Raw genomic sequence first — 18,567 nt, 5'->3', positions numbered from 1 at the left:
CTGTAAGAGTCCCACTATTTGCGCTATTAGGCTGTAAATAATTAGTCAGACAGGTTTTCTTAGGTTAAGCAAAGAACAATATACGTTTATTGAAACTATTTCCTGAACTTAAAAAAAACTAGGTAAATTGCAACCACCATTCATACATCACACACATTTGCCTGGGCCCGCATACACATACCGGTACAGATGGCAGAGCAAGAGGGTAGGCTTATAGGATTTTTACAGTCCATGAAAAATAAACCAGGAATATATGGTTAGCTGTTCCTTGGCTGGTCTTGATGCAGTGATTCCACATTGCAGCTATTTTGCTCATTGTGTAGTTGTATGGAGTAGATTTCCATGCTGTTTCCCGAAAAGATCTCTGCTCGCAGTAGATTTTACAGGATGGTTACTTTGCAAATTGGGTGGCACTTTTGAGAGGCAGAGAGGGCACACAGCTTCAGTACAACATTGTCTTTTCTTTCTCTCTCTCTTGCTTGGTAAGGAGTCCTTGAAGTACTTTGCTGGATGTATGTTCCATGTATGCTGCAGTTATTGTTTCAGAACAGGTAATTACATTTTGATGTCTCATCTCTGAAACATTTGAAAAATCCCAGGATGGTATGAAACCAACAGGAGATGGGGTTCTTTCACATTCCCCAGAGGTTGAGTGCCTGCTTTTCATCCCACTTGGTGGAATGCAGAATTGTGTGTATTGTAGCAGTCTGAGCTGTTTCATCATTGTCTCTGGAAGGTTCCAATTTTTAAAAAAAATCTGGACAATAAAGAAAAATGAGAAATTGTATCCTTGTAACAGTATTTATGGGAATTGTTTATTCATTCCTTTGTATAGAGTTAATTTGTTTAATAAATGGTTGTATAATTGTGGGTGTTGTACCTAACCTGTTCATCGATAGTATAGATTTTTATCAGGAAATGGTATGGCTGGAGATAAAGTATTGCCATCCCCAGTGATTCCGGAAAAAAAACATTTAGGCTGTGGACACAGAAGTTGTGCAGGAAAACGAGTGATCTAAAAGAATCAATAGTTTCTTGTAACCCTTCTGTGAAGATTACTGTTTCAACTAAAGATGTGTCTAAAGAGTCAGAAACTCAAAATTGCAAATGTTAAGAGAACATTGGAGCATCATGCTGGAAACAGAATTATTGGCAGTTGGAGACAAAGTAAAGTCATCTGAGTTAAATATATAGGCAATCATAAGGTGAATAAGGTGTTGCAGAACAGATAGGAGCAGTACTCAAAGCTAATGACAAAACAAAGGGAAGAAATGCTTTGAAACAAATTGTCATTACTGCATCCAAAGCTGATACCATAGAGCTGCCAAGCAGCATATGTGTTCTTGAATGTTTATTAAAACCTCAAAATGAAGAACTCTTGCTATAAAAAGCTAGACAAAGTTCAAAATGATTGGAAACATGAAAAACAAATATTATTTTTAAAATTGTGAACTGACTATAAAGGGGTATCAATCTTTTTTGGCTGATTATCAGCATAACCTTAACAAAGTTCTTAAAGCAGCTAAAGAGGATTTTACCTGACAGAAAAATGAACTGTTTGCACATAAGGATATGTAGTATTAAACCTCAATTTCCGGAAAAGGACATTGAATTTTAAATTATGGAACAAACTTAAGGATAAAAGTGATCCTGATTTTAAACAGGGTGAAGTGAATCCAATTTGGAGGACAGTTTGGATGTTTGACTGGTGGAGACTTTCTTCACAGACTTGGATACATGCAGGCATAGAAGAAAATGGAGATCAGGAGTTAAAACCTTAAAAGAATAGTTCAGAGTCTATTTTAAAAGTGAAAATCCTGATAACGCATTAATGTTTGACTATAGAAGAACAAAGGAATCCAGAAAATAAGAAGCCACTAAGACAGAGGATTTCTCTTTAGATTACAACTCACAGCTGCCAACATCCAGACATCAGTTGAGTTGCCAACAATCAGCAAGGCTCGCCAAGAACTCCTTGGACAGCACCTTCTTAACCCACAACCGCTACCATCTAGAAGGACAAAGGCAGAAGACACCACCTCTTGGAAGTACCCCTCCAAACCACTCACCATCCTGATTTGGAAATATATTGCCATTTCTTCACTGTCGCTGAGTCAAAATTCTGGAATTCTCTCACTAACAGCACCGCGGGTGTACCTGCACCACATGGACTGCAGCGGTTCATGAAGGCAGCTCACCACCACCTTCTCAAGGGCAAATAGGCATGGACAACAAATGCTGGCCTAGCATAGGCACCCACATCCTATGAATGAATAAAAGAAAAATCATGTTCTTGACCAGGCTAACCAGAGCAAACAAATTGTTAAATCTTAGGGCCCATTGTAAATATTCCATAGTCCAGACTGTGTGCAATTCAATATAATAAAAAGTAGCATGAAAGGTGCAAAATCATAATACAGTGTTTTAACTGAGGGCAATGAAATGCTGTTTAACCTATGAAAAATGAAAAAAGATCTTTTGCACAGATTGAAAGGAAGTCAATTGACCAGTAATAAAAAATACTCAATTGCTTGGCTTTTGAGAATCTGAGAGCTCATGCTAGCTGAACTTCAAATCTTAATTGTCACTTTCAGATGGCAGTTATGGGTTAAGCCTTATAATGCTGCCAAGACAAAATGTTTAGTGGTGAAATGTAAGACTAGGAGAAAGAATGTTACCAGTAACATATGTAGTAGGTTAGTTGTTGAATGTTTATAAAGTGATGAACAATGCATAATTTTTAAGTTGAATTATTATACATATGTATTTTTGTGTTAAGGAAGGTAGAGTGGTTCCAGTTTCACTTAGGTTTTTAATGAGTTTGTTGCCTAGAAGTCTGGATGAACCTGTGGCTGAAACGTTGGTCTTTTGTGTTTGTTTATGTATATATACATTTTTAATGAAGTTTTACAATCCCTGAAATCAAAGAGATGGGTTAAAAAAGGATTAGAAGTTTAGCGATTTTGGGGGAAAAAAACACAAAGTAGAAGAAAACTGGGCAGTTGCCTAGCAACAGTGGTCAGGTGACACAAAGACAGGGAAGAGTCAGTGTGTGTCAGAGAGTGAAGGCATGGATTTCTTTCAGCTCTCTGAGAAGAGAAAAGTTCAAGGCTAGCGGGACAGCAGTTAGCTGAATAGTCAGTTATAGGACTCAGTAACATAATCAGTTTAGCAGTGTTGCTACTGAAACAGTGAGTGTAAAGCGCGATTATTTTTGGGTGTCTCGGGGATAGATATGAATTGGGTGAGAAGCATCAAATGAATGCTCAAAAATTCATTGGAAGAAAATAATTTACACGTGCCAGCCTGAAGCAAGGAGTCTTTGTGTTAAGCTAGTGGTAACTCTTCACTAGTTTATGTGCCTGTAAAGATATTACTGGGTAAAGGAATATTGGGAAATTGAATAATTGTATTGAGACCTTTCCAACCTTTTTGTCCAGTTTAATATAGTTCATTTTCCTTACCTTAATAAATATTTTATTCATGATAAAAATTCATCAGCAGACTCCTGTGAATTTGTTCAGTAAATTTCCCTCCCATGGCTTCTAAAAAAATTAGGATCTATCAAGCCAGATTTCACTCTGGGATATGACTTGCCCAGTATTAACATGAGCTGGGATTGTAATAATATTTTGATAGTATTATAGGAAAAACCATTACTATGCTTTTTCTAATTTTTAAAGGGAGGTGTTATGAATGCGAGACTTTATAAGAAAGTTATGTTTTAAACTGTCTTTTTAAGGTAAAACAGAATGTTCTGAATGCTGTTGGTGTGATATGCCAATTCTGCCTAGAAAGATCACAGACCCTGACTCTCCTTCCTCCCCCCGCCCACACAGGAAGCTGAGCGCTTCCAGGTGCGCGTCACGCTGGGTGGGCCTTAATTAGCCTGCCCACGTAAAATGGCAGCGCGCAGCTGATCGTGGGTGGTGATCGGCTGAGTACTCACCACTATCAAAATATTATTACAATCCCAGCTCATGTTAATACTGGGCAAGTCATATCCCAGTGTGAAATCTGGCTTGATAGATCCTAATTTTTTTAGAAGCCATGGGAGGGAAATTTACTGAACAAATTCACAGGAGTCTGCTGATGAATTTTTATCATGAAGAATAAAATATTTATTAAGATAAGGAAAATGAACTATATTAAACCGGACAAAAAGTTTGGAAAGGTCTCAATACAAACACAAGATTATTCAATTTCCCAATGTTCCTTTACCCAGTAATATCTTTACAGGCACATAAACTAGTGAAGAGTTACCACTAGCTTAACACAAAGACTCCACTCATGCCCAGCCCACCCAATGGGGAGAAAATTCTCCCCCTCTTTTTTTTAAAGTTATTGGTCTCTCTGGGGATTGTAACAATACAATATATTTGGCTTTTGGTCACAATCCATAAGAGTGTATTCTATTATATAGATATTAAGAAAGAAAGAAAAGCTTGCAATACTGCACTGGCTTTCATGACCTTGGGATGCCTCAAAGCGCTTTTGTAATATTTTTGAAGTATAGTCATTGTTTTAATGTAGGAAATGAGGGAGCCAATTTGTGCATAGCAATCTCCCACAAACAACAATGAGTTAAGGACCAGGTAATCTGATTTAGTGATGTTGATTGAGGGTTAGAGATTGGCTGGGACACCATTCCCCTCCCCACTTCTTTGAAATAGTACCATAGAATGATACAGCATAGAAGGAGGCCATTTGACCCATTATGTCCATGCTGGCTCTTTGAAAGAGCTATCCAATTAACCACATTTCCCCATAGCTTGCAAATTTTCCTCCTATTTATCCAATTCCCTTTTGAAAAACTTTATTGAATTTGTTTGTCCCATCTTTTCAGTGCATTCCAAACCTGCTGCATAAATAAATAAGTTCCTTCATCTCACCTCTGGTTCTTTTGCCATCTGTGTCCAGTGACTCTTCTCACTGGAAATAATTTTTCCATATTTACTCAATCAAAACCCAGTGGATGAGATCTTCTACATCACATGGGTAGGCAAATGTAACCTATTTGAGGTATTTAACCTATTAACCTAAATGAGTCATTCAATAATGGCATCTCCAACAGTGTAGCACTCCGACAGAATTGTGTGGAGGTGTCAGCCTAGATTTTGATTTCAATGCTCCAGAATATATCCTTTGGCTCAGAGGCTAATTTTGCTGTGCCACAAATGATGCCTGATATTAGTAGAATGACTGGCTGGTACTATGTAGTCCCCTGAGAGAGAGAGAGAGAAAGAGAGAGGTTGGGGGGGTGGGGTTGCAGGGGGAATAGGAAAAAACATGGCTGCCGAGAGGTGAAAACCACTGTCCCAACTCTGTTTACATCTTCAACAGTTTTTACCGGCCCAGGAAAGGATTTGGGTCATGAACCCGACAAGTTTCTATTTAGAAGCTGATTATGTCATTGGAGAAGTGGGCAATTTACAACTTCGGGAATTTTCATGGGGGCAGCTGTGATTTGGAAGACCTTCTAAATCACATCTGCAGAGTGAAGGCATGAAACATGGATTGTAGGTGGGAAGAATGTAAAAGGTGCGTAAATTTTCTTTATTCTTTCATGGGATGTGAGTATCACTGGCAAGGTGAGCATTTGTCGCCCATCCCTGAGTGCCCCTAAACTGTGAGCAGCTAAGAATCAACCCGCATTGCTGTGGGTTTGAAGTGATATCTAGGCCTGATCAAGTAAGGATGGCAAATCTCCTTGCCTAATGAGCATCAGTGAATCAGATGGATTTTTACAACAATTGGTGATAGTTGTCATGGTCACCATTACTGAGACTAGCTTTACATTCCAGATTTCTTAATTGAATTTAACTCACTTAAATTGAACTTAATTTATAGCTGCTGTGATGGGAATTGAATCCATGTCCTCAGAACATTAGAATGGGCTTCTGGATTTCTAATGCAGCGATATTACTCCTATGCCACCATCTTCCCCCATCTTGTCCCTTTACAGTTCATCATGAAATGCTGTAGCCTGAGTTGCCTCTGTGTCTACTAAAGCGAATGATGATAGTACTGTGATTGGAAAAGGTGATGATCAAATAATGTGGTTGCCAGGTTGGTAGTTCTGGCAACTGGTAAGCTGTCAAGTGAAAGAACAGCATTGTAAAAGTGGAGAATTCTTCAAATGCATTAAAATAGATTATCCACTGGATAAAGTGCTTTTCTGCATTGTACAATTATGAAAGTCTAGCCCAGTTTGAGATCCAGAGATAATTGTTTACACATTCTCCATTGCTTTCATTCATTCTTTGCAGATCAGCTCAGCCATCCGTTTTGCTATTTGTAGGGTTCAAAAATGTATCAGCTTTTGGCTGCCTTCAAAAACACTAATGGATTCTGAAGTGCAGAATTTGTTTTTACAGCTTCCCTCTGAGGAATGTAAGTTTGATGTCTTTGACAGATTTATGAGATTCTGAACACGCTATAATAATTCTTTAAAGTATATCTGTATTTTTCTTTTAAATGTTCCTGTTCAAATGATGTTTGTTTATCTTAATAAATTTATGAGCTTTTCAACAACTTCCAAATAAGTCTTGTGAGTTCTGTTTATAAAGTGGATTCTGGATCAGTAGGTGAGGGGAGTGAGAAAGGCAGTGGGGGGAGGGGGAGAGGGTAAGGAGGGCTTTACACTGATCCATAGGTTTAAGTTTATATGGATAAGTTACTGATGCCATTAAAGAACTGTACCTGGAAATAGAGGCGGGCCTTTTAATCTGGCTGCTTCGACATTGGCCTGCCCCCACTTTCACCTCCATCTCTGGGCTGCCACTGGAGTCAGACCCATCTCAATATCTTCCCGCACTCCAGGAAAATTCCCACCTGTTGGCACTGCCAGGGCAGAGGCAGGATGCAATATCATGATTAACCCCGACTCCTGATTCTCGCCTTCAACGGGAACATTCTGGCCCTTGCATTTCTATTTACAATACTGACCACTGCCTGCTCACAGCAAATATTCATTTGTTACAGGATTATCTCATGCATTGAAAAAAAAATATGAATACAGTTTTCTCCACGACAATTTTGTCAAGACTTGGAATCAGCAGCAAACTTTGAAAGTGTGCACTTCGCCTTATCACTTATGAACATCAGAATTTCTGTAGAACTTCATGTCATTAGCCCTTAAATGAGGTTTTCCCTTTTACTTTATGGAAACTTCAATGACATTTAAAATATAAGGAATGCTGCATCTCTGTATATTTCTTCATACAATAATTATTTAAAGCATATCTGTATTTTTTTTACATAGGATGGGTAAGAAACAGAAGAAGGAAGTTGAGCCATCTCCAAAAGATGCAGTAAGTTACAGTTTTAAATATAAAAGCCTGCACATAACCATTAGGCACTCAGTGAAATACTTTGTATTATGGCAATTTGTTTAAAATGTTTGATTAATTGATATCTGAGATGAGAGTGTGCTGAGCATAGATCCACATTTTATTTGAATTTTTGTTTTCTACAAAAGCCAAATTGCAGGTGATTATTTGTCCTATCAGAAAACAAATGGTTGCAGTTAATATTTAGAGAACTAGACAAATTTACTGAACCATTGGGGAAGTTCCTTTGTATGCTTATGAATGGTGTAAACAGCAGGGGACTCAGTGGAGACCTACAGAATGTCACGACTCATGTCTCTAGTTGGAAAGAGTTTTTCTGTTATTTCTCAACTTTGTTTTATTGCAAAATAAGTTTTATCTGCCATTACTTCCATCCATGCTAACTTATTTTTTAAAAAGCCTAGTGGAGCTTTATACAAATTATACCCAATAGCAACATACTTTTTAATTGTTTGGCTTATTTCTTGGTTGTGCAGACCTGGCAGTTTAAAGAGGCCGTTTTGGACGCCGCCTATGCAAGCACTTTTTGGTTGCTGTGTAGCCACAAGGGGGAACATTGCCCACTAGATAACCCTGCTGAACTCATTCATTTGGTGAGCTCCATTGTTTCTAAATCTGGGCTGCTTTTTTTAAGATCCCTAGATTCATGCAGGTGGTATCCTGACAAATTATTTTGTTAATTTTCCTCCATTAGCCTTTCAGCTGAGCAGGTGCACTTTCTGTAGAAGCTAGTTTCATAGTCTAGATTGTAAAACAGCCCACCAGCATAGTACTAAATGATATGAAAATGCAAGGAATAGCATCATGCACTGTACATGGCCATTTCAACCTCACAAAACCCTTGACTGTCAGCCGTGAAGGCTTGTGGAGTAACCTCCTCAAATTTGACTACGCTCAGAAATTTGTTGCCATCCTCTGCCTAATCCACAGTAACATGCAAACCATGATCCTCGCCAACAGAACCATCACAGACTCAACTCTGAAGACTGGATCCAACAAGGCTGTGTCATCACACCAATCCTCTTCTCCATCTTCCTTGCTGCAATACTGCACCTCACTTTCAGCAAATTACCCACAGGCATGGGGATTATTTACAGAACTGATGGGAAACTGTACACCTACACTGCCTTCAATTTAAAACCAAAATCACTCCAAATTCAGTAATTGAGCTTCAGCATGCAGATGATGTTTGTGTGTCTGCTCACTTGGAAACTGAGCTCCAGGTCATTGTTGATTCCGTCTCTGAAGCATATGAGCAAATGGACCTTTCACGAAACATCTGGAAAATTAAGATCTTCTTCCAACCAGCTTCCACAGCACAACACCTTCCCACTTCGATTAAGATCAGCGACAAGATCCTAGAAAATGTGAACAATTTTCCAAGTTGGGAGCTCTTCTCCCAAAGGCAGACAAAGATGACAATTCATGCTGCCTCCAATGTGCCAGCTCAGCCTTTGACAGCTGAGAAAAAGAGCATTTGAGGACCAGGACCTCAAACCTGAGGCTAAGGTCATGGTTTACCAGCCAATAGTAATCCCTGTGCTCCTATATGCTTCAAAGTCTTGGACGGCAGGCACCTCAAAGCACTGAAGAAGCACCACCAGCATTGCTTTCTCAAGATCTGCCAAACTTGGTGGCAAGAAAGGCAGTCCAACAATAGTGTCGTCTCCCAAGCCAACATGACCAGCATCAAAGCACTGATCACGCAAAACCAGCTCGACTGGGCAGGGTATGTCTGTATGCCTGACACCAGATTCATGAAGCAGCCAGGAGGACAGCTGAAACACTTTATGGATGGCCTCAAAGCAACCCTGAAGAGGTCAAACATCCCCACCACTCATAGGAGTCCCTGGCTTTTGATTGACCAAAATGGAGAAGGTTCATTCGGAAAAGCACAAAGCACTTGGAGAGATTTTGTTGGGAATACACAGTGGCAAGCTCGAGGTGTCAGAGACAGCGCACAGACCTCTGAACAACTCATCTACCTGATCCTCCAAGCACCACCTTTCCTGCATGTGGCAGGATCTGCAGATTGCCATTGGATTTGACAGCCATCTCAGAACCCATTGAACCGGAATGGAAGCAAGTCATCCTTGATCCCGAGGGATTGCCTCAGAAGAGATGTTACAATAGTAGCAGCTTTCATGTATCTGGTGTCTTTAACAAAAAGACTGTGTCAAGTCACTTTCCAACTAGCTGTGCAGAATGCAGACACCAATCTAAGGAAAGGTTAAATATTTGACTCCAGATCTCATCACATATTTGATCCAGACATGAACACAAGTGCGGAATGACAGAGGGATGGTGAGAATAGGAGCCCTGATAAAACTGAAGTCAATGTGCTGAGTGGGGAGGACGTCAAAGGGAAAACACTGATAGCTGGAGTCATACTAAATGTAAAGGTATGGCTGCCAAAGGACAGTCATCACAACCCCAGGAGGTTCCTGAGGGAAGAGTCCTTGCCCCAGCAATGTTCAGCTGCTTTATCAATGATCCTCCCTGTATGATAAGATAAAGGGTGGGCCCATTTGTTGATGATTCCAGTATTCAGCTCCATTAAAAACTGTTATTAAAATAATCAGCCAGTGTAGCCTACAACTCCAACCCTGATAGCACCCAGAATAGAATGAAAACTGACAGGCAACATTTGTTCGATATGAGTGCCATGTAATTATCATTATGAGCAAGACAAGGTCATCTTCTCTCCATGACCTTTAGATGCATCTCCATTACCGCATCCCCCACCGTAAACAACCTGATAGCGGCGGGGAGTGCTGATCAGCTTTCAATGGAAGCTTAACTGGACTAGCTATATCAACACCATTGTAGCAAGAGGCTTGATGCTCTGTGATGAATGGATCACCTCCTGATCCTTCAAAACCCCTGCATTAGCTACAAGGCTGAAGTAAGGAGAATTATGAAATATTCAATGAAATATATTTGGGTCAAGCTCCAACAGCACTAAAGAAATTTGACACCTTCCAGACAGGGCAGTAGGTTTGAGTGAGAAGCCCACTGGACTCAAATTCCATTTCCTCCAACGTTGCATTATGACTGCAATATATATGATCTACAGGATACAGTACATGGGTAAGGATAAGAAACTGGAGTCAGCAAAATGCAAATTTGGGACAAAAGATAAGGTAGGGCAAGGCCATGTAAGGCTTTAAATACATGCATGAGGATTTTTGGTTTCTGGTGTTGAGAAGAGTTATTGTAGTTCAGTGAGGACATGAATGATGGACAACAGCACTTGGTGTAGAACAAGATATGTGTGCTGGAGTTTCTGACAAATTGAAGTTTGTGGAGGGTTGAAGATGGGAGACCAGCAAGTGAGCTTTGAGGGTGATCAAATGTGGAGATGATGCAGGAATGTTTGAGAGTTTTAACAATAGAAGTATTGAGCTTGGGGGTGGCGTGGGGGGAGGAGACTAGCAATTTTGCAAAGGTATGCAGTACGCAGTCTTTGTGATAGATATGATATAAGTTTTACAAACTCAACTTGAAGTCAAACAAGAGTCCTAGGTTCCAGATAGTTAGGTTCAGTCTTGAAGAGCAGCTGCAGAGGGGAATGGAAACTGTAGCAAAGACATGGTGATTCTGATGGAGACTGAATATGATAGCTTTGACCTTTTTAAAGTTGAGTTGGAGGAAGTTGTGACTCACCCAGCACTGATAGCCAAATAATTGGTTACAGCACAGGGCTTGTGGGTTCTGACTATTGGTGTATGGAGTTAAAGGAAGTGGTGGAGAGGTAGAGGTAGCTGAATGTCATTTGTAATTGTGGAAGCTGACCCTGTCTCTTTCCATGTAGATGAGGAAACAGAGGTGCCAAGATTAGATTGTTGGAAACTCGAGGTGAGTGTGCAGGGTTGGAAGAGAGGCTGTTACTTAGAGATGCTTTGGCTACATTCAGATAATTAGGTGCAATGAGGGTGCAATGCAACGTCCTTAATTCCATTACCTGCCAAATTAGCCAACCTCAGCTGGGGCAGCAGTTATGGTGTTAAAACTGACTTTGCATTTCTGGGTTAGGGCCTGTAAGTTGGGGGGTTGAGGAGGATGGTTATGGGGGAGATATCATTGTTCTGTCTTCTGACATTCATCCAGTGCTCTGTTCAAAGATATCATGCATTTAATTATATGCGAGGATATAATTATATGCATGGCCAAAAACAAATAACTTGAATAAACTGAATAATTTCATTCACTGCCCAAGCTCTCACTAATAGGATGAAATGCTAGAAAACTTCTGATTTTGTGAAACTATATTCTCGGAAGAATAAGCTCATTCAGGAGAAAAGGGAAAATATTGGAGGGAAAAACATTCTGGAGAGGATCATCAGTAAAGAGAACAGCATCATTTTCGAAGATGTCAAAAACCGATTAGTACTAGAATGGGCCTAAGCATGCATGCCCACATGTAGGTATTCCAATGAAGAAGGAAGTATCTGTTTATCATGGACAATAATTTGTATTCTCTGAGGAATAGCCTATAGATGACTCCAGATAAGAGTATTTAATTGAAGCATATTTTCAATCCAGGCACAGAATCCCAATGCTGATATTTGTTCCCATTGTATATAATTTCATAACATATAGGATCTGGTTCTGTATTTTGAATGATCTGCATGATATAATTTTTGAGCCTAGTGCCAGCATTTACTCGGAGATACAAGCATATTTTAAAAATATTTGCTTCCTTTCACGTTTGCGCTTTTCTTTCAATCTATCAAGCCATGGCGTAAAGATTTTCAAGTTGGATAAATTGTTAGGTTTTATGAAATTTAAGTTTATATTTCTTTATGGCAGACTGCTTAATTTATTGTAAATGTCAGGGTTCAACAAGAGCAAAATTTTATTTTTTGACACAGAAAACAATAAACCATTTCAATCCTGAATTGTTTTAGTTTTGATGTAAAATAGCAGAGGTACAGAAATTACTTTTATTTTTTTTCTAGGCATTTTAGAAATTAAAATGAAATTGCTAAAGAGTTAGCCAAGTAGCATTGATTCATTTGAGCTAATCCTGTTTGCTTGTGAATGCCTTTCAAAATCGGAGAATAATAATTAAACTAACTAGTTATATGTTCTGATCTTCTATCACACATCTTAATGAAATTTGCACTTTACCATGATTTTAAGTATTTAGAGCAATGAGTCATCTAATTCGGCGTTTCCATCCGATACAAGGTAGATGTTTTAAATGTGATTTAATGGGTGATGGATAATATTGCACCAAAGAAGTTTAATCACTTCTTGAAGTGATAGAATAATAAAAAATACACAAAAATGAACTCTACTCTCTTCAACAGTTTAATTCACTTGTTATCGAGAGCAAAAATGTACAAACAGTAGTTCTTATGCTGGATTCACCAGAGGATGAAGTTTTGCTTAAAGCCTGTGAAGCCATATACAGATTTGCCGAGAAAGGTTAGTTTATTTTCATTGACGTTTGTCTCATTGTATGTTAGCACTGAAAGATGTTCATCATGTAACAGCGCATGGTACAATTTTGGATACTTACTTAATCATTGCATTTCCTTTTTGCATGGTTTTTATAGAATTAACCTTATACAAAATATATGTTTAAATTTTGATGTCATTTTTTAAGGAAAATACTTGTATATATTTCCTGTATATATTTCCTGCGTGGTGGTTTTCAAATGTCTTTCTTTTTTAAATCCGTTGCATATTTTACATTTTTGTAAGTTAAAATGTAATTTAAAATCAGATTCCTCATGGAGTTATGCTACAGCTAGAAGGTGTCCATGAGAGTGAAAGACATTCTGGCCTTCAAAATGGATGAAAATTTGAGGCCGGCATTTTATTTTCAGGGCTGAGTAAAATACAAGTTTTCCATAATAACCAGGTGATATGCCAAAGAACCAGAAGTGGCATGAGCAAAATCTTTTTTTATACAGTGAGTGATTAGAACCTGAAGTGCACTGCCTGAGAGTGTGGAGGGAAAGGAATTGGATAATTCTCTAAAGAGAAAGATTTGCTCTGAGGGAAAGGCAGGAAAGTGGGTATAGCTTACAGAGAACCGATATGGACAGGATAGGCTGAATGACCTTCTTTTGTTCTATTACTTTTCTATGATTCAATGACTCGAGATGGTCATTCCATGGAAAAATATATCATGGACATTTAATTAATGTGTAAAAGTTTCATGAAATTCAATTTGGAGATTCCCTCATCAGTAATGGTGTTTAAATTGCTGGATTGTGCTGAGTTGTTTCATATGGTTAAGCTCCAAGAACCAAACTTGTGTTTGGTTCTTGAAGCAGGAAACCCTGTTGGATCAGATATCTGCAGTCTTGAAAAAAGTCCTGGGGAAACAATTATTTCCTACAGCCATTATGGAACAAATAGGACATTTTGTAGTGACACAAAGAATAGAGGACTCAATAATTGCCAGATTTCGAACTGGACCAGATACTGAACGCAGGCAATACAATTGAATGATTAAAAGAGACAGAATGAGAATGAAAACACCATTATCAGGTCTGGCTTTTACAGTAGAACACAAAATTGAAACGACAATAATAGGTGAATGAATCCCAGGAATGCCCAAGGAACAGTTATTGATTCAGGTATGACTTGAAGCACCATTATGTGATGGACTACCAAAAGCAGAGAGCCAGAATCCTCAAAATGGCACACTAAGGGGGGGCATCATGCTGGAGTTGACGGAAATGGCGGAGGATGATCCTTTGAATGGTGGGGTGATAAGTGAGGACAAGGGGGACTCTATCATGGTTCTAGGAGGGAGAGGAAGGTGTGAGGGCGGATGCGAGGGAGATGGGCCGGACACGGTTGAGGGCCCTGTCAACCACCGTGGGTGGAAAATTTCGGTTAAGGAAGAAGGAAGACATGTCAGAGGAACTGTTTTGGAAAGTGGCATCATCAGAACAGATGCAACGGAGGCGAAGGAACTGAGAGAATGGGATGGAGTCCTTACCGGAAGCGGGATGTGAGGAGCTGTCATCGAGGCAGCTGTGGGAGTCGGTAGGCTTGCAATGAATATTGGTGGACAGGCTATCACCAGAAATTGAGACAGAGAGGTCAAGGAAGGGAAGGGAAGTGTCAGTGATGGACCATGTGAAAATGATGGAGGGGTGGAAATTGCAAGCAAAATTAATAAATATTTCCAGGTCCAGACGAGAGCATGAAGCGGCACCGAAGCAGTCATCGACATACCGGAGAAAGAGTTGTGGGAGGGGGCCTGAATAGGACTGGAATAAGGAATGCTCCAGATACCCCATAAAGAGAGAGGCATAACTGGGGCTCATGTGGGTACCCATAGCCACACCTTTTATTTGGAGGAATTGAGACGAGTTTAAGGAGAAATTGTTCAGTGAGAGAACAAGTTTAGCCAGACGGAGGAGAGTAGTGGTGGATGGGGATTGTTCTGGCCTCACTGAACAATTTCTCCTTAAACTTGTCTCACTTCCTCCAAATAAAAGGTGTGGCTATGGGTACCCGCATGGGCCCCAGTTATGCCTGTCTCTTTATGGGGTATCTGGAACATTTCTTGTTCCAGTCCAACTCAAGCCCCCTCCCGCAACTCTTTCCCCGGTACATCGATGATGCTTCATGCTCTTGTCTGGACCTGGAAAAATTAATTTTGCTTCTGATTTCCACCCCTCCATCATTTTCTCATGGTCCATCACTGACTCTTCCCTTCCCTTCCTTGACCTCTCTGTCTCAATTTCTGGTGATAGACTGTCCACCAATATTCATTACAAGTCTCTTCACCAGAACTAAGGAAAATAGAAAAGAGGTGAAATATAAGCTGGTTGGGGGAGTGGGGTGGGTGGGGGGGGGGTGGGGGGGGGGTGGGGGGTGGGTTGGTGTGTGCGCGGTGTGACAGGTAGAGCTGGATAGAGGACTAGTGATAGGTGGAGATTGCCAAAAGATGTCATAGACAAAAGGACAAAGAGGTGTTGACGGTGGTGATATTAGCTAAGAAATGTGCTAATGGTGACATTAAGGATAGAAAGCAGGATGAGCAAGGTACAGATAGCCCTAGTAGGGATGGGGTGGGGGGAAGGGATCGAAATAGGCTAAAAGGTGTAGAGATAAAACAATGCATGGAAATACATTTAAAAATAATGGAAATAGGTGGGAAAAGAAAAATATGTTTAAAAAAAAAGATAAATTATTGGAAAAAGGGTGATTGGAAAGAGGTTAGGATGGAGGAGAGAGTTCATGATCTGAAGTTGTTGAACTCAATATTAAGTCAGGCAGGCTGTAAAGTGCCATGTCGGAAGATGAGGTGCTGTTCCTCCAATTTGTGTGGAGCTTCACTGGAACATTGCAGCAGGCCAAGGACAAACATGCACCTCATCTTCCAACTAGGCACTTTACAGCCTGCCAGACTTAATATTGCGTTCAACAACTTCAGATCATGAACTCGCTCCTCCATCCCCACCTCCTTTCCGATCCCCCATTTTCCAATAATGTATCTTTTTTTTAAAATACATTTTCCTTTTCCCACCAATTTCCACTATTTTTAAATGTATTTCCATGCAATGTTTTATCTCTACCTTTTAGCCTATTCTGATCCCTTCCCCCCACCCCACCCCCACTAGGTCTATCTGTCACTTGCTCGCTCCTGCTTTCTACCCTTACTGTCATCATTAGCACATTGCTTAGCTAATATCACCACTGTCAACACCCCTTTGTCCTTTTGTCTATGACATCTTTGGCAACCCGTTCTTTGCCTCTACCTATCGTTGGTCCTCTATCCAGCTCCACCTGTCCCACCCCCCTCAACCAGCTTATATTTCACCTCATTTCTATATTTCTTAGTTCTGATGAAGAGTCATATGGACTCGCAACGTTAACTGTATTCCTCTCCGCAGATGCTATCAGACCTGCTGAGTTTTTCCAGCTATTTTTGTTTTAGTTTCAGATTTCCAGCATCCACAGTATTTTGCTTCTATTTTATATTAACATGATGAAGAGCGTTCTGAGGAAGAGAATGAAGGTAATGATGAATCTGAATGAATTGTACTGGTCACAAGGCATTTTAGTCTTATGATCAATGTGTTGGTCACGGTCATTTTGACCCACCAATTTCTCATGAATCAATTCCAGCGGTCCCCTTACCTCATGAGTATAAACTAGTTCAAAAGGACTAAAATCAGTCAATGCATTAGGAGCATCCCTAATAGCAAATAACAAGAATGGAACTCCCCTATCCCAATCCTGTGGATACTTTTGACTGTACACTCTCAAATTAGTTTTTAAAGTTTGATGCCATCTTTCCAAAGCCTCTTGTGATTCAGGATGGTAAGCTATTGACTTCAACTGTTTTATTCCCAAATTTCTCATTACTTCCTTAAACGGCTGTGACATGAACTTTGAACCCTGATCTGATTGTATTTCTTTAGGTGAACCATATGTCGTACAGAATTTAGTTAATTCTTCCCCAATTTTCTTTGTTGTAATATTTCTGAAAGGTTTTGCTGCAGGGACCCTGGTAGACACATCTAGTATTGTCAGTAAGCACTGATTCCCACTTTTAGTCTTAGGGAGGGGTCCTACACAATCAATCATGACCCTGGCAAAAGGTTCTTCAAATGCTTGAATAGAAATTAAAGCTGCTGGCTTAATCACTGCTTCTCGTTTCCCTATCACCTGACATGTGAGGCATGTTCTACAGGACTTGACTACATCCCTATGCAGTCCAGGCCAATAAAAAATTTTTTTGTACCTTTGCCTGTGTCTTTCTAATTCCTAAATGTCCCCCCATTGGAATTTCATGAGCTATCCTCAGAATCTAATTTCTACATCCAAATGGTAGTATAATCTGATGCACCTCCCCGCAGCTTTCATTTGCTAAAACATAATAAGGCTTCCATTTTCTCATTAAATCACTACCTCTCATTAGATAATAACATTCTAGAATGCATTTTGTCTCTGTTCCTAAGTATATAAATATAAATGTTGTATTTGCAAATCCTTTTTCTGTAACCCCACTAACCTCTTTGATTAAACACTTAAGCTGAATTGTCTTCCAGTCTTTCTTCCTGAACAATGTTATCAAACACAGCGTCAGCTAATTGGATTTCCACACCTTCTCCCTGCCTTTTAACTCCCTGTCCTCCTTTTTTTAACCTATGAGCCTGTGATCTTGCTATCACACAATCTGGAAACAATCCAGGATGCCCTCTCTGCAACACTTCTGTTGATAACATTTTACAGGCTGCTCAACTACCATAGGCGTCACCCAGATTTGTGACCCAGCTATATCATTACCCAGAATAAATTGAACCCCTGTAATGGGCAATTTTTCCACTACTCCAACAATCACCTCCCCTGTTTTCCACTTACTCTTTAAATTTACCTTTTACAATGGAATAGGTTTAGCATCTCCATGAACCCCACTTATTATCACCTGTTTTTGCAATATTCCCTCTGAACAACAAATGTCCCTATCCCACAACATTAAGGATTGACTAGCCCCTATGTCTCTTAAAATTTTAACATCTTTACCTACTCCACCCTGTACACATGGAAAGACTTTCCCTTCACATACAAAATCTCTAAACATTTCTGCAATCTGCTCCTCCGAATGCTCTTGGGTAAATTGTGAACACATTCCCACTTCTTTTCCCATCACTGATTCTCCCTGTTTTACCTGTATACAAACCACTGTTTCTTTTCCTGCGCTGGAACCTCAGAACCCACAGTACTTTTACTTCCAAGACTTTTCGGCTATCCTTTAATTCCAACAGATTTTCCCTGCAATTTCCAACACACAGATTTTGCATGTTCAATTTTATTACAATGAAAACACCTCAATTTTAGAATGTCACTTCCACCATCAGCACTTTCCTTTTTAACCTGAGAAAAAACTTTCTGCGAAGTTACACCTACTCCTCTTCCCTGACGATCTTCCTTTCATCTTCCCGCTTTCTATCCTTTCCTGATTTAAAAGGGTGATGAAGAAAGGCTTAGCTCTAGGAGCTAACCCATAATCATCAGCTATCTCTGCTGCTTGTCTTACTGTTGGAACCCTCTGTTCCTCCATGTGAGTTCTCACTACTGAAGGGATTGAATCTTTAAATTCTTCCAAAAGGATTACTTCTCTAAGAGCTGCATATGTTGCTTCTAACTTTAATGCCCATATCCGCCAGTCAAAATTATTTTGTTTTACTCTTTCAAACTCATTATAAGTTTGCCCAGGCTGTTTTCCCATATT

The 18,567-nt window shown here is 39.8% G+C and overlaps 1 protein-coding gene across 5 annotated transcripts in view; it reads left to right on the top strand.

Moving 5' to 3' along the window:
- The window catches only part of armc3 (armadillo repeat containing 3), a 303,392-nt gene that overhangs the window by 20,184 nt on the left and 264,641 nt on the right, over positions 1–18,567 (top strand). For 3 of the 5 annotated variants that reach the window (XM_041184977.1, XM_041184973.1, XM_041184975.1), the window contains exons 2-3: positions 7,265–7,313; positions 12,668–12,785. In XM_041184977.1, the coding sequence (XP_041040911.1) occupies positions 7,265–7,313; positions 12,668–12,785 (167 nt within the window). Of the gene's footprint in view, positions 1–6,372; positions 6,394–7,264; positions 7,314–11,166; positions 11,211–12,667; positions 12,786–18,567 lie in introns of those variants that run through there. The other 2 variants (XM_041184974.1, XM_041184976.1) reach the window with 2 other exon arrangements.

This window comes from Carcharodon carcharias, chromosome 3 (assembly GCF_017639515.1).
Source record: "Carcharodon carcharias isolate sCarCar2 chromosome 3, sCarCar2.pri, whole genome shotgun sequence".
Classification (NCBI taxonomy): Eukaryota; Metazoa; Chordata; class Chondrichthyes; order Lamniformes; family Lamnidae; genus Carcharodon; species Carcharodon carcharias.
This window is presented reverse-complemented; position numbering and strand designations above follow the sequence as displayed.